Raw genomic sequence first — 24,548 nt, 5'->3', positions numbered from 1 at the left:
AGCACTCTGGTAACATTTGATCCCTTAAGGCGAACATCGAGTGCCCTGTCATTCATAGCTAAATACAAATCGGAGAGCGATGGCGCAATACATGCTGCTATGCATATCCCTTTCTTCTGAATGAAAACACTCCCATCCCATTCTGCATATGTAGACTCCAGACAGGTTTGTGTCAATGCTAAAAAGTTTCCTACAGAAATGTCAGATGCATTCTGAAAAGCAGTAGCACTATAATCGTCTTGACTTCACTAATGCACTTTAACAGTTTGTCGTGAGGAATGGAGTAATGCAGGTTATTGATGTCAATTGAAAAAGCGCACACCTGCTTGCTGCCATGGTTAGTTTTTAGAAATTCAATTATCTCGTCCGATCTCTTCACCTGATAAGGATCGTCTCTCCGCCCTAAGGGATGAAATGTTACAAGAGTGTTCCGCTTTGTAAATTACCTTGTTGTACTTGAATGTCAACTGGCAAATCTTCCTGCACAGGTGACTTAACTTTGTTCTCTTTTTGCGGACGTTCTTTCGCCACTGGCCATAACTCATGAAGTGCCTGTTAATGACTCCATTAAGTTCCTAGACCTGACCCTGTTTTTTAATAATATTCATGTATGCTGGGCCTTCGAACCGAGAAGCAGGAAGTTTACTTCCATACAGCTCTTCACGCTCTAAGCTAGTTCAAAGAGTCATTGCCGCGTCTTGTTTCGGCAGTGCCATGAAAAAATCTTGTAGGCATAAGAACACGCACAGTTTTTCATGCCAGGTCGAAAGGCTTGTTGCTGCAGTATACCTTCTTCACATGTTAGTTTCGGTGGCGGAGGGTATGCTGATGAAGTTGAAACTTGGTGCTACTTTCAACCAAGTCAGCCAAAGAAAAAATTTATCCGTCATCCCATACATTCATGTTATATCGCACAATCTGAAAAGAATAGGAAAACGAGCTGGAGTAGATATTTTTTCAGCCCCTGTAACATTGAGGACTTTATGCGCGCGTGTAAATCAGCCTGAAAAGACATGTCGCGATGTTCCCGTGTGCACGAAGAAGCATGAGAAGAAATATGTTCAGTGCCGAGACAACTTGGTCTATTCCATTACGTTTCCATGTGGTGGATCGTACGTTGGCCAAACTGGTCGTTGTTCAAATGAAAGACATAAGGAGCATAATAATGTGAAAAATGCCGTCCGCCATATCTAGATTCATTGCCGTGACTGTTCATGCCGATCAATGTTCGAGAAAAATAAAATTGTAGCAAAAAGCAAAGACCAGCTTACCAGGGAGACAATTCAGGCATCAGAGATTATGAGGATAGGTACGGAATGCATAAGCACCCCTTCTGTTGCTATCTCGAAGAAAGAGCACGAATTCTTGATGTCCTAGATTACGTTAATCGGCAAAGCTTTCGCATCCTCACAATGATTAGCCGGTGGAACTTGATGTTTTCTCTGTATTTTTCGGTTTTTCTGCGATACCAGCGCCTATTTAAGCCCTTGTGTCCTGAATAAAACCATTCTGTTATTAGTTCAGCGCTGTGTTGTTGTCCCTTCCTTGTTTGGCTTCGAGCCGTTGCGCTGGTTTACAAGAACTGTGAACTGCTGTTCACTTGCTAGACTGCTGAACATTACTTTGGTTTTCTGCATGTTAATTTTGAAACCCACCGTTCTGCTCTGCCTGTCTCACTGAGTGATCATGATTTGCAGTCCACCTCCTGAGTGACTCAGCAAGGCTATTAGAGGGTTACCACATCTTAACTTGTAATAACGAGGGAGCTCGTGGAGAATTCGGACAGTGTCGGTTCATCACTGTTGTGGTAATGGGATTCTCTTACGACGAAGAGAAAAGAGATGAGCGATTTGCGTGAGTGTTCGCTGGTTGGCTCGCTGCTGCCATGTGCACATACCCAGTGAAAGGCTCAGCTTTTGTAGCTTCCAGGGGTTTCTTTGAGTCGGCGCGGAGCACTTCAGGAGAACTAAGCGCCCTCAATAAGCGAAGCTCTTTGAGCATTCGGACAGCGTCGGTTCGGCGCTGTTCTTCTGATTCTGGGTTTATCTGTTGCGGTAAAGAGAAAACAGGTGCGACTTTATTATGGGTGTTGGCTGGTCAGCTCGCTGCTGCCAAGTGTGCAGATCCCATGACTGGCTAAGCTTTTGTTGCTTCCAGGGGTTTCTTGGACTAGGCGCTGAGCACTTAAGCAGAACTAAGCCCCTTCATTACGCGAAGCTCGCTGAGCGTTTGGACAGCGTTGGTTCGGCGCTCTTCTTCTGATTCTGGGTTTATCTGTTGCAGTCAAGTGAAAACAGATGCGCTATTATCTTAGTTGCAAGCACCACCCTGTGTCATCACCTCCCTCTGTCCTGTGTCTGCTGCGGTGTATAGCCTCCTGATTTCTCTCTGCAGATCCCCGAAAATTCTCGATGAACTTAACAGAGAAGACCCAGTTAATACAATTCGTTCGGACCAAAGGGAAATAAACAATCCTTATTGTATTGCATCAGCTTTCAACGATTACTTTTATTCAGTTTTTAAAACGGACAATAGGCGTGACCCTGAATTTTGGTCCCCAGACCTTATCTTCCCAGACTTATTAATATCTATGGAAGGAGTTCTTGCTGCCGTACTTAGTTTAGACAAAAGTAATTCTCCAGATCCAATGGAATCATAAATGCTTTTCTTTCCCGCTATGCAGAATGCTGTGCTAAATACCTGGTGATCACCTATAACGAAAGCATTCTAAATTCAGAAGTTCCAACCGACTGGAAGGTTGCAAAGGTCATCTCTATTCACAAACCCGGTGATAAGCTTTGTGTAACTAACTGCAGGCCAATTTCACTATTGTGCACTTCAGGTAGGGTTATGAAACATTTCATCTTCAAGCACTTCAGTTCTTTTTTAGAAAGTAGCAACTTCTTTTCTAGTAGTCAACACAGATTTCGGCGCGGTTTGTCAACTAACACAATTAACTCATGAAGCGAATTTTTAGCATGTCTGGATAAGTGTGGGCAAATAGCAAAATGTTCGCGAAGGCCTTTGATCACGTTTCGCACTGCAAGCTGATGGTAAAACTCAGACATGTACTTCAAAATCAGCGTCTTGTCCAATGGCTTGATTCCTACCTTTCTGAACGACACCAGTATGTCCAGATATCTGGTTCCAATTCACCACCAGCTCCAGTTCTCACGGGAGTCCCCCAGGGCTCCGTACTTGGTCCGTTATTGTTTCTTATTTATTTAAATGACTTGTCTTTTAACTCCTCAGTGCGGTGCCACTTTTTTGCAGATGACTGCGTTGTACACCTACCAATTCAAAACACAGAGGATCATTGCATACTGCAAAACTACCTTTCCGAGGTTTCCAAGCGGCGTCTGGCCTGGCAAATGTCTTTAAATACCTCTAAGTGTTCGAAAATTACAATAACACGCAAGAAGTGTTTTCTTAATTACACATACAAAATTAATGGTACAGCTATTAGTCCTGTGAACGAGTACAAATACTAAGAAATGTACTTAACACTAACTTAAGTTTGAGCTGTCACATCGGGCAAATAGTTTCAAAGGCGTTCAGCAGGCTTTGGCTGATAAGAAATCGTCTCAAGCACTGTACAAGTAAAACGAAGTTAGCAGCTTATACGGCATTAGTACACCCACTGCTGGAATACTCCGACGTCGTTTGGGACTCGCACGCAAAATTAGATATAAATTGCATCGAAGGAGTTCAAAAGAAAGCACTTAGGTTATTTACAATGCATATTATGGAAGGCACATTTCCATTACTAATCTCACTGAGCCGATCTGAACTTCTGACACTTGAATTCCGCCGCAAGCTGCATTGCTTAAAAATGCTGCATTGTATTATCAATAATCAAACAAAAATGAACTTTGATGACTACATGCAATATAACACATCACGGCCAACATGCAAAAACGCAGCAAACACAACTTTACAATTGTGGCACCACAGTACGTGTCGAACGAAAGCTTTCCAGTTTTCTTTTTTTCCAAAGATCATATCCGAATGGAACGGGCTTCCGGGTGACATGGTCTGCTTGACAAACCATTAGCCTTTTATATCTGCATTCGTGCATTTTTTACAAGGATATGTGTGTTCATTATTTTACGCCTGTTCTGTTTTTTTTCTTTAGGAAACACAGTGTGCTTGTTTTGCTCATTCCGTGCTTGCTCCTTTTTTGTCTTCGTTGCATTGCAATGTACAACGACATATTCCTGTACCACTCATGCCTTGGCCTCCAAAAGCTTGGTGGCTGGCAGTATTGCAGAAATAAATAAATAAAATAGGCCAATATCATTATTGTGTACCTGTTCTAAAGCTCTTAAACAATTATTTACAGCCATATCTCGACGTTCTTGGAAAATAACAACATAATTGACAGTAGGCAGCATGGGTTCCAAAAAGGATTTTCCATTGTAACGGCACTTCTTGAACTAATTCACGACTTCTCTGCAGCGATTGATGTTCAAAGCCAAGCTGACATTACTTTTCTTGATTTTGAAAAACCGTTCAATTGCAACTCACACCCTAAGCTTCTTAAAAACTTCAACCTCTTTTGGAAAACAATTTGCTTCTTGCGGGGATCGAATCTTATCTTTGCGGTCGATACCAGTGTTTGTATTGATGACGTGTGCTCTCATCATGCACCTGTTAAGTCGGGCATCCCACAGCGCTCTTAATTGGGCTAGTTTGTTGCTAGAATCCGACCTAGTGGCTAGTGCACAAAAAAGACGCACACAGAAGGTAGGTAGGAAGGGCACACGCTAGACTTTCAATTGAATTTTACTTCGGAAAGGGAGTATTTATACAAAGATTTTATCCTCCATTCCCCTTCTTTATTTGCGCCGCTGCCGCCGCCTTCAGTTGTGGTCGCATCAAAGTGTGATAATAGGACAACTAAAAAACGTCACGTGTTACAAAATGGCACGGACGTACAAACATAAGGCTGGAATGCAGAAGTGAAGAAATCATGAAAGATGGATATAGGATGTAAACCCGAGGGAAAATATAAAAGGAGGGCACAAAACGAAAAATAACGGTGAGGGTGAACGAAGCTTTGAAAAGGTAAAATAAAGGCTAAAACCACCCTGTGTATGGACAGGCTTGGAAAAACAGACAATCTCACATAAGATCACTAAAACCAAGAATCAATAAAAACAACTAAAACCAACCCATCCCGTCGAACAATAGGAGCGATTGTGAAAACAGCAAATGTGAAAAGGATATACAGAGATACGAGAAAACTACTGCCGCAAATACACAGGTGCAGGCCAAAGGCAGACGAGGTGATTGTTCACCAAGGCAGGAGAACTTAAAGCCCGCCAAAAAAAAACGCAACAAGGTCTAAGAGGAAAAAACAACAGCTGAGCGGTTGGGGGCAAAACTAGCGGAAGTTCATAAACTATGGGAGGCTGCGTACTGTTCTAGGAATTTTGTTTCTTTATTAGTGAGCGCGACAGAGGGCTTGCTCACGCATTCGTTTCCAGCTTGCCTAATGTAAATGGCGTCAAGGATTTCCCTGCCCTCCCTAGTACTCATCTTCCCTATGGCAGTGGTTTATTGCCATTTTGGAGTATAAGCTGGCTTGCGAGGGCATTTTTTGCAATGTTCGGCCAAGTGGCCATCTATCGCAGTGGCTGAAGCCTTTCGCTAGTGGTGCTCCTACACAGGGGAATGTTGTACACAATGCCCTTCCGACATTTCGCGGGTTTCTTTCGGTGCTTCTTGGCGCAGGCATTCTTGTTCTTGCCGTCGCTCGCGAATCTGCATAGCCTGCCCAACTTCATTGGTGCTGTCAATGCTACCGAGACGCTGTTTTTTTCCGCCACTTTTTTTGAGGCGATCAGACAGCCGTGTATATACGGAACGGCTACTGGCCCGTTGTTTGTCGTGCTCCTTTCAGTGTCCTTAGGGCAAACCCCCTTATATACCACTTGAACCAAGCCCTCTGCTACGGACGCTATGATTTCCACCGGAAAGCCCGATTTTCTCAGCCGTGCCACTTGCTCACTGAGACTGTCAGGAATAAAGTGAGTGCAAGGTTTGTAGACAGCACCACGCATACAGTTCAGCACAATGCTTCTTTTGACTAACTTCGAATGGGCAGAATTATAGTGCAAAATTTCTTTTTTAGAATGAGGTCGATACATCCAGCACAGTTGTGAATCGCTATGCAATAGGCCCATATCGAGGAACTGCAGGCAGTTATTGGCAGGAGTCTCATGCGTGAGCCTCAGGGCCTCTGCACCTTTGCGAAACACTTCAATTATACTCTCCACTGCTTCTGTTTCAGCTAGCACCTGGGTCAAGTTGTACAGCACAAGGAAATCATCAACGTACCGGATAACCTTGATAAAAGTGAACCCTTTCTTATTTTCCTACATCATCGCAATGCGCTTATCACACTTAGCTAGAAATATTTCTCAGAAGAGGAGCTATACAAGAACCTTTGCACGTACCTATCACCTTTAAAACTCTCATGCGTAGAGTCGAGGTAACACTTTAGCAGTGCCACGAAGTTGTCAACTGATACCCCCAAGGAATTCCGAAATCTTAATGGGTCCGACTCTATTCGTTTCCGCACAGCACACAACCGCGTTTCCTGGCGAAGGGGATAAAACAAGTCTTCTATGTCGATAGGAAAGGTGGAAATGGCATTGCCGGAACAGCTCTTACTGCAATGTAACCCGATTACGTCCCCCGAATTCTTGACGCGAAAGAATTCCTCTACACTGAGGATGCCCAAATGTTTCTGCAAAAAACGCGAAAAAAAAACCTTGGCAGGACCCTTTCTCTGGAGCAATTGCCCTCAAAGAGACACTCTCTTTACGTGTTTTGGCCGAGAAGAAAACGCTCAGGCCATCCATTAATTTTGTGGCCGCCCTCCTTTTATATTTTCCCTCGGATTTACATCGTATATTCATCTTTCATGATTTCTTCTCTTCCGCATTCTAACCTTATCATTTATGACATTCCTTGTGTGTGCTACGAGGTACATTCCTTGTGTGTGCTACGAGGTACATTCCTTGTGTGTGCTACGAGGTTCCACGTTCGACGGCGCGGCGTAGACGGAGACCCAGATGACAGGCATCATCAATTACCCAGCCATGCTCGTTGAGAGTGACAACCAGAACGAAGGGGTTTAAGCCCAACCGGACCCAACCGGACCCGCCGCCGCCGCCGCGGGGAAACAGGCTTTATCCTCCCCAATTGGCGTGGCGGTTCCAGGGGCGGCCCTTCCGAGCACATTCCAGGACAAGGGAACTGTCAGCAGGCCAGAGCGCGCCTTACCTTGAGGAGCGAGTGTCAGTTGATGGATGGAGAATGGAGGCCGGTGACCCGCGGGAACTGTCAGCAAGCCAGAACGCGCCTTACCACAGCCGACGCTATGCGCTACCTCGAAGACAACCTTCTTTCCCGCGGACTCAACACGTGAGGGGGGCGAGACCACGATGCGGTGGTATGTTTGTGCGCCCAAGTGAAAGCCCTAGCCCCCCCTCCTTCCCCTCCGGCGTGGGCGTCCTCACCCTAGGGAGTGTGGAGAAGAGGATATAAAAATCGAGAAGCAGTACGGAAGAGGAACGCTCAGGACGACATCGTTCGCCAAGAGGGCCTTCAGCGCCGAAGCCCGACGGCGTGCAGCTTCTGCCAGCAACCGCTCGAGCCCAACTCCGGAGCCACTCCATCGCCCCCATGAAGTCGTCGGCACGTAAGCTCGGACGCCCCAGCCTCTGATGTATAATCTTAATCATGTGTAATTATTGAATATATCTGTTTGTTTAAACTGAGCCATACGGTGTCTCTTTGCCTCTCCGTCCCGTGTGGACCTGCGCATTATGGGGGTCATCACACTGGTGTCAGAAGTGGGATCCCAAAAGCAAATGTCCTCTGAATGCTGTGACATTCATGACTTCAAAATTGTTATCAAAAGGGAATCACGGGACTGATTGTGGGACTTTTACCCCCATTTGAGAGGCTTGAGGCACTGGAGGGCTTGAGAAAAAAAAAATGTCTGTATCTGAGGGAGCTCCCACTCCACAGCCGTCGCTAGGAGCAAGCATGCTGGCATTAGGAAGCGTCATTCCGACGTTTACGGGAGATAAGACAGGGGTTCCAATCTGCGATTTCTTTTCCATGCTAGAAGAGATTGGGAAAATGGGGGGATGGTCCGATGCTCAAATGCTGGGAATGGCGAGGTGTAAGATGGCAGGAGCTGCTCATGATTTTGCATGGCGAGACGAAAAAGTAAAATCCACAAAATCATTTGCGGAATTTAAGAAGCTTGCGTTTGAGCATTTCGACACTGAACCACGTCACGTGCGGGTACAGAGGTTCCGTGACGCCGGACAGATGGTAGGGGAGGACGTGCGAACATTTGCGTCGCGGCTTCAGCGCCTAGCACGCGATACGTTAAGCAGGGAGGAGGAGGGAGACCAGCTAAGGAAGAAATACGCGGAGGATCTACTTAAAGAGGAAATGACCGCTTTGTTCGTGGCTGGTCTGCAAGACCCCGTGCGCCGGTTCGTGCTCTCGCGCAAGCCGAGCAATTTCGACCAAGCCGTGGAGGCCGCATTGGATGAGGAACAAAATGAGGCGTTAACGACAGCCGCAGCGAGAGTACGCGTCATAGAGAGAGCGGTGCTCAACCCTGAGGTTGCTCTCTTGACAGAGCGGTTAGATCGCTTAGAACAGCTGCTATCTCAGCAGGTAGAATGCCAGGTTGAAGCGCGCGCTCAACAGCGCCCATTCGCTGGAAACCGGAGACCGCCACAAAGCTACAGGCGCGGTATGCGAGATTTTGAAGAAATCGTATGCTTCGCTTGCCAGGGTCGCGGACACATCGCCAGGTTCTGCCAAAACGTGCGCCGTGGGGAGCCACAAAGAGAAGCAGGCGAGACACGCCCTAAGCAAGCCTACAGCGGGGCTCCAGATACCGAGACAAAAAACTAGATAGTCCTCCCCAGCCTGAGGAGCGTGGGGAGGGAGCAGTGGATGATGAGGTGGTGGTAGTTTGTGTGGCCGACGAGGCATGCCCTGTTGTGCGTTGCAAGTTAAATGGTTGTTGCATGGAATTGTTGATAGATACGGGGTCAAAGGTGACATTGCTTAAGGAGAGCAGTTTTAACACGCTTCGAAGGAAGGGGGACCGCGAGGTGTTGGAAGCGTCTGGTGGTATGGCAACCAAATTTGTAGGCATAACGGGGGATCCTCTTGGCATAAGTGGACTCTACCGGTTACACTTCTCTCTCGGCGGAATTGCATTGGAGCACCCCTGCTACGTATGCCCGGACACGGTGTCTCTGCCAAACGGAGTGTCAGGTATATTAGGGCAGGATTTTTTGAGAAAAGGGAAGGTAGTAGTCTCATTCTCTGAGGAAGAGGTTAATGCGGGCGGCTCAAAAGTTCCGTTTTTGAACAGGAGAGGGGCTGAGATTCGCATTACCGATATTGACACCCGTCAAACAGTGGGATCATTGGAGAAGGTATATTCGCGGGTTGCCGTCCGGCTGGTCGAGGAGGCGGTCGTCCTTCCTTGGTCGGAGCACATTTTGTACGCGTTTGTGCCTTCAGATGTAGAGAGCGGCGCCGTGGGAGTGCTTGAGCCGGTCGACTCTCTCAGCAATGGCCTGAAGGCAGCAGCGTGCCTCGTGACAGTTAATGACGCCCACAGAGTGCCCCTACGGGTGGTTAACTGTAGCCAGCAGCCACTGAGCCTTCCCAAGAACAAAACATTGGCTTTCTTCACCTCTGCGATAGAGCAACGTGAGCCCACCGATACGGTACTCGCAACTGTAGAGCATGCTAGTCCTTCGGCTGCTCCAAAGGTGTCGTTCGATCTTTCTCACGTAAAATCCAGGGAGAGGGAGGCTCTGGCTGGTTTGCTCAACGACTACTCGGAGGTATTCGCCGCGTCCAACCTGGATTTGGGCTGCTGTGGCGTTATAAAGCACAGGATAGAAACCGGCACTTCATTGCCCGTTTACCAGCGTGCGTACAGGATTCCTTACTCCCAACGTGAGGAGATGGAGCGGCAGGTACAGGACCTGATTAAACGCGGCATTGTCGAACACTCAAAGTCACCCTGGGGAGCACCAGCACTATTGGTGGAACTGCCAGATGGCTCGTATCGATTGGTAGTGGACTACCGCAAACTAAATGCCGTAACTCGCATCGATCCATACCCCATCCCCAATATACAGGAGACGCTTTCTCAGCTGGGCTCTGCCAGGTACTTCACGGTAGTGGACATGGCGGCGGGATTCTGGCAGATAGCAATGGATCCGGCAGATGCCGAGAAAACGGCATTCAACACGCCCTCAGGGCACTATGAATGGAAAAGAATGCCGATGGGTCTGGCCAACAGCCCTGCTGTCTGGCAGAGAACCGCTGATGTTATCCTGGTAGGTCTTCTGGGGAGGCTGTGCTTCGTGTATATGGATGACATTATCATATACAGTGACAGTTTTGAGAACCATTTGCGCGATATTGAGCAGGTTTTGGTGCGACTAAGAGGAGCGGGTCTCAAGCTGAAGCCCTCTAAGTGCCAATTCCTCAAAAACGAGGTGAAATACCTCGGGCACGTTGTTTCAGCTGACGGCGTGCGACCGGACCCTGAGAAACTAAGGTGTGTCTCGGATTTTCCATCCCCGACTAGCGTCCGCCAGGTCCGGCAGTTTCTCGGCCTGATCGGTTACTACCGAAGGCACATAGAGGAGTTCGCCAAGCTCGCTAAGCCGCTCACCGCCTTAACAGCCAAAAATGTCGCCTTTCGCTGGGACGAAAACGCGGAGGATGCTTTTGGGGCCCTGAAAAGGAAGCTAATGAGTGCACCGCTGTTGCGCCACCCGGATTTTAATTTGCCCTTCGTTATGGCCACAGATGCGTCAAAGTTCGCAGTTGGTGCCGTGCTATCTCAGGTTATCGAGGGCAAAGAACATCCCGTTGCTTTTGCTAGCCGACAGCTGAGCCCCACAGAGCAAAAGTACGGAGCTACGGAAAGGGAGTGCCTCGCCGTTGTCTGGGCAGTAAAGCACTTCAGATGCTACCTTTACGGCCGCAAATTCAAGCTAGTCACAGACTGCCATCCTCTGAAATGGGTGATGAGTGTCAGGGACCCTAGCTCCCGACTCGCTAGATGGAATCTACACCTGCAGGAATACTGCTTTGAAGTTGAGCACAAGTCAGGAAAGACACATCTCAATGCTGATGCACTCAGCCGCACAGCTGCCGTGGCAGCTATAGATGAGTTTGTCCCCGTAGTCGACCCCGCCGAATTACGCACAGAGCAGTGCAAAGATCCTGACCTGAAGCGAATAATCGAAAGCTTAGAGGGCGCACCGTCTCACCCCGAACAGCTAGGTTATTTCATTGACAAAGACGGCACCCTGTGTCGGCGCACGAGGCCAACCAGGAAAGGGAGACCAGAGAAAACCGCTTGGGAGAGAGTCGTCATACCTCGGTCGTGGACAGAAAGGGTTCTTCGCGCGTTTCACGATGCGCCATGCGCCGGTCATTTTGGCGTAGCGAAGACACGCAGGCGTGTGGAGCGTTTGTACTTTTGGAGTGGCATGCGACAGGATGTTAGAGACTACTGTGCGAAGTGTCATTCCTGTCTCGAAAGAAAAACACCCAAGGGACGAAGACCAGCTCCAATTCAGCCGTTCTCTGAGGTTTCGGCTCCCTTCGAGCGGACAGGTATGGACATAATGGGCCCATTGCCCACGACCACTTCCGGAAACAAGTACATTTTAGTATTTGTCGATCACCTTTCAAAATACGCGGAAGCGGTAGCACTCCCAGATCAGAAGGCAGACACGGTTGCAAGAGCATTTGTCGAACAGATCGTGCTCCGACATGGACCCCCGAGGCAACTCTTGACAGATCGGGGAACGAACTTCGTGTCGCAGCTAATGAGGAGAGTTTGCGAGCTGCTTAAGATCGCTAAGAAGCAGACAACACCGTACCATCCGGCTTGCAACGGCGCGGTGGAGCGACTGAACCAAACCGTGGCCGGGTTCCTGTCGCATTTTGTTTCGCGCGACCAGCGGGACTGGGACTTGTGGCTCCCGTATGCAATGTTTTCCTACAATTCCGCAGCACACCAGAGCACGGGCGAATCGCCATTCTTTCTTCTCTACGGCCGAGACCCGGACCAGCCTAGTGAAGTGCCAGAGGGCCCCCGTCGTGTCCCATACGCTTCACTGGACGACTATAAGGTGGAGCTAGAATCGCGCTTGCAAGTGGCGAGGGACATCGCAAAGGAGGCCTTAAAGAAAGCGGCGAAGCGCAGGAAGGAGGTGCACGATCGCAGTGCTAGAGACGCGCCGTTTAATGTGGGGGACGGCGTGTACATTGAAAACTGCCAAAGGCAGATTGGGCTAGCTCGTAAGTTCCATACGAAGTGGAGAGGACCGTGCGAGGTTGTCGAGAAGCTTTCTCCGGTAAACTTCAGAGTCCGAGACGTGAACCGGCGCTTGATAAGGATACACGCAAATCGCCTCAAGTCGGCACCGGTTCAGTATTCACGAAATGAGGAAAGGGAAAGCGCGGATTTTGATGGGGACAGAAGTGAAGCGGAGCGCGCAGATAGTTCGCAAGAAACGCCCTCTCCTGCATTTGTTCGGCAGGCGCCAGAGGTGACGGCCGGAATGCCAGCGGATTTACTTCATGCATTGCTAGAAGAAGCGCGCGAGGTTGCCGCGCAGATAACGCCAGGAGAGGCTCCTGCCACGAGCCCTCGCGAGTCCCAAACCAGACAAAGGGTCACAGACTTACTTAGTATGACTCATGAAGGCCGATATCCGCTGCGAAATCGGAAAGCTAAGTCGGACTAATGGCGTAAACAGAGCGGAGTTGTGAACTGGATAGAATTGTGTAATGCCACAGCTCATAACATTGCTATGTGCTTATGTGTTAAGTTATCGGAGTTGGTAGTTAGACCTTTCTGTCATTAAGTAACACCTTCACAGGAGAGCATGCGGAGCGCATGCAGAACCTGCTCTACTTCCTTTCGTTATCTATATTTTTGTCTGTGCCGTGATCGTGCTAGAAGTGGGAGCTCCTTTGTAACTGTGGTAAATTTATTTCGTCCAGTTTGGACTAGAAAGGAGAGGCTTGGTTGCTGAGTTTCATGTTTATCTGTAAAATAAGATCAGTGCTGCCCCTGGAGACGCCAGTTATGACAGCGGAGGCATATGGTGTTGTGCAGTGGTGTTGAGTGCAGCGAAAAGTGTTTTGTCGGACGCACTGTGCGAGGCGATTCAGAAAGACAAGGGGAGCTGTGTGGACTCAAATGTTCGGAGAACATTCTTCTGGAGGGTGAGCGAGTGTGACATTCCTTGTGTGTGCTACGAGGTACATATCTTGTGTGTGCTACGAGGTACATTCCTTGTGTGTGCTACGAGGTTCCACGTTCGACGGCGCGGCGTAGACGGAGACCCAGATGACAGGCATCATCAATTACCCAGCCATGCTCGTTGAGAGTGACAACCAGAACGAAGGGGTTTAAGCCCAACCGGACCCGCCGCCGCCGCCGCCGCGGGGAAACAGGCTTTATCCTCCCCAATTGGCGTGGCGGTTCCAGGGGCGGCCCTTCCGAGCACATTCCAGGACAAGGGAACTGTCAGCGGGCCAGAGCGCGCCTTACCTTGAGGAGCGAGTGTCAGTTGATGGATGGAGAATGGAGGCCGGTGACCCGCGGGAACTGTCAGCAAGCCAGAGCGCGCCTTACCACAGCCGACGCTATGCGCTACCTCGAAGACAACCTTCTTTCCCGCGGACTCAACACGTGAGGGGGGCGAGACCACGATGCGGTGGTATGTTTGTGCGCCCAAGTGAAAGCCCTAGCCCCCCCTCCTTCCCCTCCGGCGTGGGCGTCCTCACCCTAGGGAGTGTGGAGAAGAGGATATAAAAATCGAGAAGCAGTACGGAAGAGGAACGCTCAGGACGACATCGTTCGCCAAGAGGGCCTTCAGCGCGAAGCCCGACGGCGTGCAGCTTCTGCCAGCAACCGCTCGAGCCCAACTCCGGAGCCACTCCATCGCCCCCATGAAGTCGTCGGCACGTAAGCTCGGACGCCCCAGCCTCTGATGTATAATCTTAATCATGTGTGATTATTGAATATATCTGTTTGTTTAAACTGAGCCATACGGTGTCTCTTTGCCTCTCCGTCCCGTGTGGACCTGCGCATTATGGGGGTCATCACACATTTTTAGTCACGTACCCTGCCGTTTTGTAACACGTGACGTTTTTTAGTTGTCCCATTATCACACTTTGATGCGACTACAGCTGAAGGCAGTACCAGCAGCGCAAGTAAAGGAGAATGGAAGATAAAATCGTATAAATACTCCCTTTCCGAAATAAAATTCAATTGCAAGTCTAGGGTGTGTCCTTTCTACCTACCTTCTGTGTGCGTCTTTTTTTTTGTGTGCTAGCCACTATGCCGGATCCCACAAGGATCAGTTCTTGGCCCTTTGTTCTCTTTAATCTTTTTTAATGACATAGCTTTCAACTTCCCGGTTAGAATAAAAGTATATGCCGATGACTGTTTAATCTGTCATGAAGGTCACAATAGTAGTAGGGACCAGGTTCTGCTCAGTAACGATCTAGAGAATATCGCAGTATGGTGTTCAGATTGGCAAATGACAATAAATGAAAAAAAATCAGCTGCAATGACAGTAATGCGGAAGCGGCAACCATTAACTTTCTTGTACTCCGTTGGTAGTAATGCTCTCGAAAGGGTAAACAGCTATAAATATTTAGGCATAATCATAACATCAGACTTAAGGTGGAACGAGCACATATCCGAAGTTGTGAAGAGAGCTACAAAGAAACTTGGTCGCTGAAGAACTCTGTGACAGTGTACTAACGAGGTGAAATTAGTGGCATATAAAAGTTCAATTCGTCCTCTTACAGATTATGGATTAATCGTCTGTGACCCGTTCACAAAAGGCAATATAAATAAGCTAGAATCTGTCCAAAAGAAAGGGGCAAGATGTATATACCGTTCTTCTAGTTGGCATACCTTATCCAGCGCTCTGGTAAGGTAGGCAGGATTAGAGTGTTTAGAAAAGCGGCGCCAACGTGATCGATTAAAATACATGTACTTGCTATAACACGATAAACTTGGTATGAGCAAACTCGAATGCATTCAGCCAGTGTGCAGGCGAACCAGGCGATCACGCCATAATAAAAAATTTAAAGATTATTCCTGTTACAGACAGACACACAGTCGCAAACTCATTCTTTCTGAAGACGATACGTGAGTAGAATCGGCTACCAGCCAGTGCTGTGGAAAGCACAGCTACTGAATCATTCGTGGAAAGCCTTCAGTTGTACTTGTAAGCGCTTTGAACTCAGCCACGTGTAACTTACTTGTTACACTATTTCGCTATACTATTTTTTCAATCTGCGCGTGCATTTCCTCGGTTGCTTGTGTTGATTTGTGGAGGCAGTCTTGTAGTGCCTTGGTTTGTTTTTCGCATGTATGATTTGTGTCTGTGCTTGATACCTCCCACTCCTGCTTACAGCCTCGCCATGAGGCTAGCAGTATTATATAAATAAATAAACGAATAAATATATGAGATAACCCATGGTCCTCAAGGGTAACAGGCTGGATTCCAAGGGACGGGAAGCGGAGCAGCTAGGGGGGCAGAAAGTTTGGTGCTCAGATGAGATTAGAAGTTCTCGGGGTGGCCGCAGCTGGCACACGACAGACATGGGGGATGCTTTTGTCCTGCAGGGATGATGGTGACTACTGCGCCTGTGGCAACGTCGTGCCTGTGTGCGGTCGGGCTTCACCACTTTCCCCCTCGTAAACTGTATTGCCCTCTCTGTAAAAGTACTATTTCCCACACTCCGCCTATCGTCCTTGCTGGCGACTGGAACATTGACGGTATGAAGATTGCTAATGTTAGACAACCGCGAAAGCCGACGTTGCGGAAGAGAACATCATGCTTTGTTGCCTAATGAGCTTGTGCATTTCACATTGAAGCTATTCGATGGTCGCACAAAGATTACTTTTTCCGCGCTTGCGTTCAAGTATCAAAGTCTGCAGATTGGCGAAATATGGCTGATCATGTGTTTTAGCGCAGGCAGACACGCTCGCGTATTTCTGTGTGTCTGCAGTGAAAAGGCGAGCTCCCTAAGAAGCTATTTCATTTCATTTTCATTTTTAATTCCTTAAACACCCCATTCATGGGGTATTACATTAGGTGTGGGGTTAACACAAGTGCATATAAATATAACGTATTTTCATGATGACAAGTGCGATGTGGCTTTGTCTAGGAAGCTGGATGGACAGGCGATGGCTGCAATTTTGTCGGGAAGGTCATTGCAGTGACTTGCTGTTTGGAGGAAAAAAGACTTCCAAAATGTAGTCGTACGATCATGTTAGCACGAAACTTTTAAACGAATGACTGACGCGGTGAGATGTGCGTGATGGAGGTACGCAGATGTACAGTTCCTGTTTGAGATGGGAATAATAAAGTTTATGAAACAGGTACAGGCTAGAATTGTGGCGATGGACAGAAAGGCTTGACAATTGAGACTGCTGTTTCAAAGATTCGACACTGATATCATATGAGTATGAGCGATGAATGAAACGGGAAGCTTTCTTTTGTACGGCTTCTAAAGATTCAATGAGGTATGCTTGCTGTGGGTTCAAAATGGCGGATGCGTATTCAATTTTCGACCGGATTAATGATTTGTAAGCAACTAATACCCCTGCCACACGGGACTTCTTCACGGCCTTTGCCGTAAAGTTGTCTTAATGCACTAAAGGAGGATAGCCGAAAAGCAGCAGCGGCGCTGCTACACGGCAAATCCAAATGAGCTAGAACGCGGTCTCCGTGGATGCCAAAAGTCACCGCTGCGTGTGAAGCGGCGCTAGTAACATTATGAAATTAAAGCAGACGGTAGCACTTCAGCTAAGAGGATAAGAGTGCTTTCGTGTATGTTTGAAAAAGTAGCTATCACGATAATAAACGAGCGTTCTGACGGGTATTTTGAAACAAAAGTTTCTTTTTTTCCATCGTTCCCGGTCCGACCACGGTAGGCGCACTTTTCCGTTCGGCTCCTCGTTGTGTGTGAGAAGCCTGCTTTGTTGCTTATGTCCTTGTGCGTATTTCAATGAAATTAGGTTTGCCTGGTTAACGTGCTGCCGTAATCATGAGCGACGAACCGCAAGACGCTAGAACGAAGTGTGCAATTGCCATGAAGAGCAAACGAAGAAAAAACAGCAAAGCGAGAAGCGCAAGCACGTGTGTGTCGATGCGGCTGCGGAAAAGCGTATCCTCAGCTGGTTCAAGCCTATCTGGTGTTATGGACACCATTTCAGGCGCAACACTTTCTGGCTGAACACAACAAGAAAATTCCTTCTGGCTTTAGTGCTTCCTTGGGCAGGAACTTAAATCATGCCCTGCCTTTCAGCAATAAAGGCAATAAAGCTGTTTTGGCTTAGAGTCTAGTCGAACATGTTAGAGACTGAAAATCTTGCTTCCCTACTTTGCGTCACAGTGATGTATTGTACAGTCACCCAACACAGTTAACTAGGGAGATTATGGAGGCTTTTTACATGAAGAAAAAAACTAGATTGTGCGTTAGCAGCCCGTCGGTATGCCTGCATGACAGTGAGGTTCGTTTCCTCGGTTCCACGTATACAGCCACATGTGTGTTTGCTTTGCATTCTTGATTGTTTGCCCTCTTTATATTCCCTGCTTACCGTGAACAAACCTTTAGTTGTGAGTTAGCGCTGGTCCTGTTATTTCCTTTCTTTGCTCTCCTCGTCTTTTGCGCTATTTTCCCAGAAAAAGACAATTTTCTTTGCCGCTGGTCCTCTAGAATTATCTGCTGCCTCAGCCACTTTATCCAGCGTCTTGCACTCTCTTTCCCGAAGGAAAATCGCCACACGACTATGACAGTTCCTTATGAACCGTTCGGCCACCACCAAGTAACGTAAATCATTGTACGTTGTGGCCGTACCTGACATCTCGACTTATCGATCAAAAAGACTGAGCAAACGTATTGCTTGCATGTTTCTTTATCATGCGGCTTACTTTCACGAAACCTGTCTCGATAGCCCTCTGCTATAAAATGAAAATGTTGGAGCAGGGCTCGTTTTTTCTTATCATTATTCATTGAATCTGTCGGAGACAATCGACCGAACACACGGTGAGCCTCCCCATTCGAAGACATGCTGAGTGCTGTAGACCATTTTTCCTTGGACCACCTGGGCCCTTCTGCGATACGCTTAAAACGTTTGAGGTATGCATCCAAGTCATCCCTGCGATCGTCGAAAGGCGCGATCAGCTTGTGTGGGCTAACCGCTGCTGAGGGCCCCGGTACGGGTTCTCGATTACGGGTCACCAGCTTCTGGGAGCCTTAATTGAAACAGCAATCTATGCTGTTCAGCCTCTGCTAGCGACTTTGCATGCTCACGTTCGGCTTCTGCTAGCGCCTTGTTGTGCTCGCGTTCTGCTTCTGCTTGTGTCTTAGCATGCATGTGATCCAAGGGGAGCCTCTCAGCAGCACGGATCCACAGACCATCGGCTGCCACCTCCACACTTGAATGACACGACCTCCGCTGCACTGTCTCCCTTCACACTTCGATCGGTTTCCTCACACGTCAGCTCTCCGCTCCTTGTGCTCGCCACGTTCTTTGTTGTCGTCGCTTCGCAATCAACATTGGCACGTGCACACACGAAATGCTGGGCTGGCACGTACAGCGCTCCACTGTCGACGCACCACACTAAAAAATCCCTCGATGTTTTGTTGTGCACCTCACACGGGGGTAATATTATGTTAAACGTGGCGTGAATTGCTTTATGATCGCGGATCTCTCTCAGATAAGTAATAGAAGTTAGTCTCAGGGTTACTAGATAAAATCAGATCTAGAATGTTTTTTGATGTCTCAGTGACACGTGTTGGCGGAGTTACTAATTGTGAGACACACAGACAAATTCACGGGGCTCTTGAGCTACTGTAGTGTGAGCTTGGCGATGCCAGTTAATAGATGGATAGTTAGTCATCAAAAACAATCCTTGCGCTGGGATACCTAGCTGTTAGTTGCAACAGACCGTTGTTAAGTTTACAGGGAAAGTCAAGGCTGTTATGTGGCGTCGGTAGCAGGCGCCAGTTAGTGTTGTTATCGGTGCATTGCGGCATATTATTAGCCATCAAATTTCGAGGTCAGATATGACGTTCGAAGAGTGAATGGTAGTTTTCGATTAATGGCAATAGGGAAGCGCACCTAAAGCTTGCCCCCACTGTACCAGCGCCGCCTCTCCCCTGGCGATCACTTCCGAACTTCTGTCTGGGCACGTCTCAACTGGTGCGCGTGCTGCTCGCACCGCTGAGACTCTTTCTTTGAGCGCGTGCCGTCCTGCTCGCACGTGCACAAAAGAGCGGTTGCTGCTCATTGCGAGTTCAGAGCGGTGAAAGTTATTGTTGTCTTGGGGGCTGTCACAATAGTTTTCTGAACACCTAGGGCCAAGAGCTTCCCGTGGAATTCTACAGATTTCCTGAATATGTCCTACATTCTTGTAAAAAAAATTTTGAACTGTAAAGTACTATGATGGAAATATTGTAGGTAATGGTCTATGCTTTCAATGTGTAGCAAAATCTTTAAAATTTTTCCATCGCTCGCACCGAGCAGTTGACGATAGCAAAAAAAAAAAATCCAAGCCTGCAGATGGGAGTTTGTTACAGTCAAATCTTCTAAAGTATGAAAAAAACAGTCATACACTCTTTCCAGTTCAAAAATGCTTTTGTCCGGAATTGTTTAGTTTGAAATGGTTGAGAACGAGAGCCGGCAAGCCTGGATAGCTGCTGTGCGCTGGGTCAAGTAAGCTTTTTTCTCTTGCCAAACGTGTTTGGTATGTTCCATGTGTAATATTATTTCTGACCAGTTTTCGTTGTAATCCACTAAGCATGCAATGTTTAGTAGTGTAACGAAACTTTTTTTTATTTTTGCCAGTAAAGCTTTCATAGCATTTTGGAGACTGACATCAACAGATGCGTTATGCGTGCGTGCGAGCAGCTGGTAGGCGCGTTTCGTGCGTGTTTTCGTTTTCCTCTACAGCCTCGCGTATCGCCTTATCGTCACTTGATTTTATGTTCAAATAAAAATAATTTTCATTATTATGCAGCGAAAAATATAATCAAATCCCCACTATTTGGCCAACAGAGTTGCGTGCACCCAACTGCTCAGCCACCCAACAAAATGAGGTATTTTGCGAAAATTACCGTGCAAAAAAAAAGGGTATTTACCTCGAATTCCACATCTTAAATGATCTTGTCGTTTACTTGCGACACACATTTCGCCGTTACGGTAACGATGTCTTTGTCAACAATCTGCTCCACGGAGTGGACATGATTCACTAGCAGTTCTCCTTTTTCAAAATTGCGCTGCGAAAAAAGTTTCACCGTCCACTATTTCTTTGAAACTACTACGGTCGCGATGGAATAAATGCGAACACCTACGCGCTCCAACAGCGGAGCGCGTAGGCGCGTCACACGTATTCTTGGCTCGCAACACAAATACGCTGGAGCCATCCACGATGGCATAATATGCCACTCTAGCATCTTTTTGTTACCACCTAAGTACAAGTACATTGAAGATAAATTCCAAGTGCCCAGCGCTCTTCGCATTTCTTCCTATCGCCCCTGTACATTTTCCTAATACTCTGAAACTCGTCAGCGTTCAAGCACAAGGGAAAAAGCACGCGACTGCGCAAACAGGTTTGTAGGCAGGCCAATGCATGCGAAGCATATGCAAAAGTCGTATTTTCCCAGAGTAAGCGTGCTACTCGCGCAGCTACTCAATGGGAGAGGCAACCGGCCTGCCCGGTCAATTGTGGGGAGTCGGCCGGCGAGGGCGCTTTTCACTGGTGCCTGCAGCGCCCCCCTGCGAAACTGCGGTACCTTATTAGGCGCTTCCCCCTTGGGAACCGTCACGGTCTGTGCAAAAAAGGCCAAAGTTCGGAAAATCTTGTAAAACTTCAGAATCGCTTATATTAGTGTTGAGCCATGTCTCAGTTAAACAATTGTGTTGCTGCCCGATGACGAAATGAGGTTGGACACAAGCTCATTTTGGAATGAAGCTGCGTATATTTGTAAAGATTACCGAAAGGCGAGGGTTAGTCCACGAGCTAGTCCTGGGGTGCCAGGTTGAACGGTGGGAGTGTGAGTACTGGCAGGAAAAGATACGTGGTGTGCGATTTCATGTTGATGCTGAGTGATTTCCTTAGCAGATTGTGATGTCTCGTCAAAGAAATACCGTTTAGAGCCGATGTATAGCGCCTTGAAGCTGAGGGAGAATTTTGCAGACTTTTCTTTTGCGAATATTTTGAACGCGGTAGGAAAAATCTGCTATGACAGCAAAGTTCGTTCCTTTAGATTTGCGCCCGTTATAAAGAATGTTGTCTTCGGTCTAGGCTGATAATAATCTGAAAATGATAGAGCGTTGATGATTTGAGTTATGACGGCCGAGACAGTGGGCGCGTTCAATATCTTTGGCATCTAAAGCTATATCTAGGTGTTCCAAGCAGTGATCAATGACAAAATGTTCGGATTCGGCGTATGATTTATGGGGAAAGGGATCAGGTAGACCATAAACAATAAAATTCCTACGCAAGCGGTTTTGCGCATCATCGGGCCGAGGTTCCATGTCGTAAACCAAGCGAGCAGTCTGGTCAGCGGTTTGCACTGTTTGCACGTCTGATGAAATTGTAGGCAGAGCCTGACGAAGCTGCTCATGTTGAGTGAGGCGATTATTGAAGTCAGATATCGCTCTGTCGAGTGAAGCCATTCCTGCCTTAATGTCTTGAACATCCGTGAGCAGCTTTCACTGGCCATCAGACAGGTTCTTCAATTCGGCCAGGGCGATATCGAACATGTCGGGGCAGGGGTTCGTTTCCATGCCACCAGCAAGTAGTAACAGAGACCGTACAACTTGACAGCACTCGGTCGCGACAAGAGTCAAACACTACGGTGTCACTACGGCAGCAGCTGTATCAGGAAATAATTACCAGATTTTTTTGCAAAAATACTTTCTGGTTGACTAACCTGCTCAATGAATAGGATGGGATTCGATAACTGGGCCGTGGCACAGCAGATGGTCGAAGGTGACTGTAGCTCTTTTATAGGTGGCTGGGCGAGTGACGTCGTGGTCGATGGCGCTTTTCAGTCGATGTTGAGGGTCCAGACATTCCGGTGCGTGGAATTGGATGATGCGTTGACAGCGGACTATAGTATAGCGCGGCTGAAGGCAGGCAGATGTCCAGAATCCACAGGGCTTCAAGAAACGCAGGGACGGGACGACACCTGCTTAATGACGGGATTCGATAACACGGCAACCTCTGAGACTGCCACTGTCTCACTTGCAGAGGCGGGCGCCGCCGAGCTCCGTGGCTGGGGCGGCCCCCGGCGTCTGGCCGCGGCCGGCGTGTCCCAGGCGGCGCTGGGTCCGCGCGGCCACTGGCTTCTGCTGCTCGAGGCTGGCGGGGCGTGGCTGGGCCGCCCGGGCGCACCTCGCCGGTGGCTGCTGGATGAGCGACTGTGCGACGCCGCGGTGGGCTCCAGCAGAGCGCTGCTGCTGCAGCAGCAGCAGACGGGCGGCGGCGGCGGTGAGTTGCCTCAATAATAGTCATGAAATCGGTGCAACTTTGGCGCCAAACGGTTCTGGGCGCTTGCGTTTGGTTTGTGCACAAAAAAAGGTCGGTGTGTGAGGGAGAAATGCATTATATTGCCACTGCAGTCGGATACAGATGCTCTTCAAAGGACTCCCTCCAATCAGTGGTGTCGGCCTGTTGCCATGACGTCTCATTCCTAAAGAGACCTATTTTCAGCAAGAAAAAAATGTTGGTCACGACGTTCAATATATCCCTGCTAGAGTTCAGGACGAAAGAGACTGACATATATTCTAGCGCAATTAGTGTGCTACAAAGGAAAATCAATGCACGATATTGTGGCATTTCAGCATTGTTGACCGGAGACGCCTTGAAGTTAAGTATTTATTCGGACAGCAACAAGATTTATACTTTCTGACTATTACAATAATAAATTACTACTCACACTATTCCACAAGAACAATAAAACCCTCCCAACCTTATTGATGATGTCTTAGATGCCGTATTATCAATGAAAATCTTCATTCCGTCCTATGAGAAGTCCTGTCAAGTGTACACTATTTTCTTTCATATGTTTCTCTGTAGGATTGCCATGGGTTTTGCCTGGACTATTTCGTTGCGTTTTTTTTCTTGCAGTTTGATTTTCAATTATTGTCATTGTTAACCTCTTTGGTTGTTTCACTATGTGCTAACTCGTGTCATGCTGCCAGCTGTTGTCAAATATGGGGGCAGTCGCCCCGCCCCGTCAAGCTGCTCTTCGCAGCGGCTTTTTGCGGCTGCTCCTTTTCCTTGTACCGAGGGCAAAATAAACTCATGATTATTATTATTATTAACATAACAGCCAAACGATTCAGGGGCTTCGCCTTATAAAGGAAGCCTGGGTGCAACCGAGGCATGGCATTGGTTAGCGATACAATAGCACATGTGCACACTAACCGCGTACATCAGATACGCGGCGCACGGTAAAAAAGTGATAACACGCGTGATAATCTTTGACAAGATACAACACTTCCCCTCCAACAAGATCAGAATCTGTCATACATCAGACGGTCTGGCTTCCGCCTGTCACGAGCGCTGCGCCTGGATAGCACAGGTGGACCGGCATCGCTTTGTTCCGACGTTGATGCACTTTGGGTTCCACGTGCGAGTGGAGAACCATCACTTTGATCCAACACTGGCCGGTTTGAGGCGGGTGCAAGGAAACGTCAACTTTCCAGCAGGTCACTTGCAAGTGGTAAAAGGACACCATTTTCTTTTATAACAGTATGCTTTACACAAGGATGTCTCAAGTGATCCGCATGCACAAACCGTGTCTGTCCATCCACAACCACAAGGCAAGTGATTGCCGATTTCACATCCACGACCTTGCCTGGACGCCACTTCACTTGTTCCTCACGAACTGAACGCAGAAACACTGCATCACCAACAGAAAGTATTCTAGGTGAACTCCTCTGCTTGTTCGCACTGCGGACGTTCCTCTCCAATTTGGCATTTATTGCATCTTACAGATTTGGTTTCAATAACGATAACCTTGCGTGCAACTTTCTCCTCAAAAAGAGTGCAGCTGGTGTTTGGCCAGTGAAAATTGTCAATTCTGTGCTGCAGTGACCTGGAACTTTTATTCCGCTGATCTTCCAGCAATTGCTTTAACAGCGACTGTTTCGCTGTTTGGACAGCACGTTCTGCCGACTCGTTCGACTGAGGGTGATATGGCGGAGTAAGCGTGTGCTTATCCCCGTTTGCCAACAGAAATTCCTGAAACTTTCGCGCGAAATTGCGGCCCATTATCTGTGACTACCTCTGTCGATAGACCGTGACTTGCGAACAACGAGCGCACTGTTTCGATCGTACATTTCGCGGTAGTTGACGTCATGACTTATTTCCAACCATTTGGAATAGGAATCGACAGCTAAAAGAAAC

At 47.9% G+C, this 24,548-nt stretch overlaps 1 protein-coding gene across 1 annotated transcript in view; it reads left to right on the top strand.

The window, feature by feature from the left end:
- The window catches only part of LOC144108596 (RCC1 domain-containing protein 1-like), a 152,635-nt gene that overhangs the window by 67,667 nt on the left and 60,420 nt on the right, over window positions 1–24,548 (top strand). The window contains exon 2 of the mRNA XM_077641795.1: window positions 22,386–22,625. Coding sequence (XP_077497921.1) covers window positions 22,386–22,625 — 240 coding nt within the window. The remainder of the gene's footprint in view (window positions 1–22,385; window positions 22,626–24,548) is intronic.

The sequence above is a fragment of the Amblyomma americanum genome, chromosome 1, assembly GCF_052857255.1.
Source record: "Amblyomma americanum isolate KBUSLIRL-KWMA chromosome 1, ASM5285725v1, whole genome shotgun sequence".
Taxonomy (NCBI): Eukaryota; Metazoa; Arthropoda; class Arachnida; order Ixodida; family Ixodidae; genus Amblyomma; species Amblyomma americanum.
The sequence above is the reverse complement of the archived record's forward strand: the minus strand, read 5'-3'. Positions and strand labels throughout refer to the sequence as shown.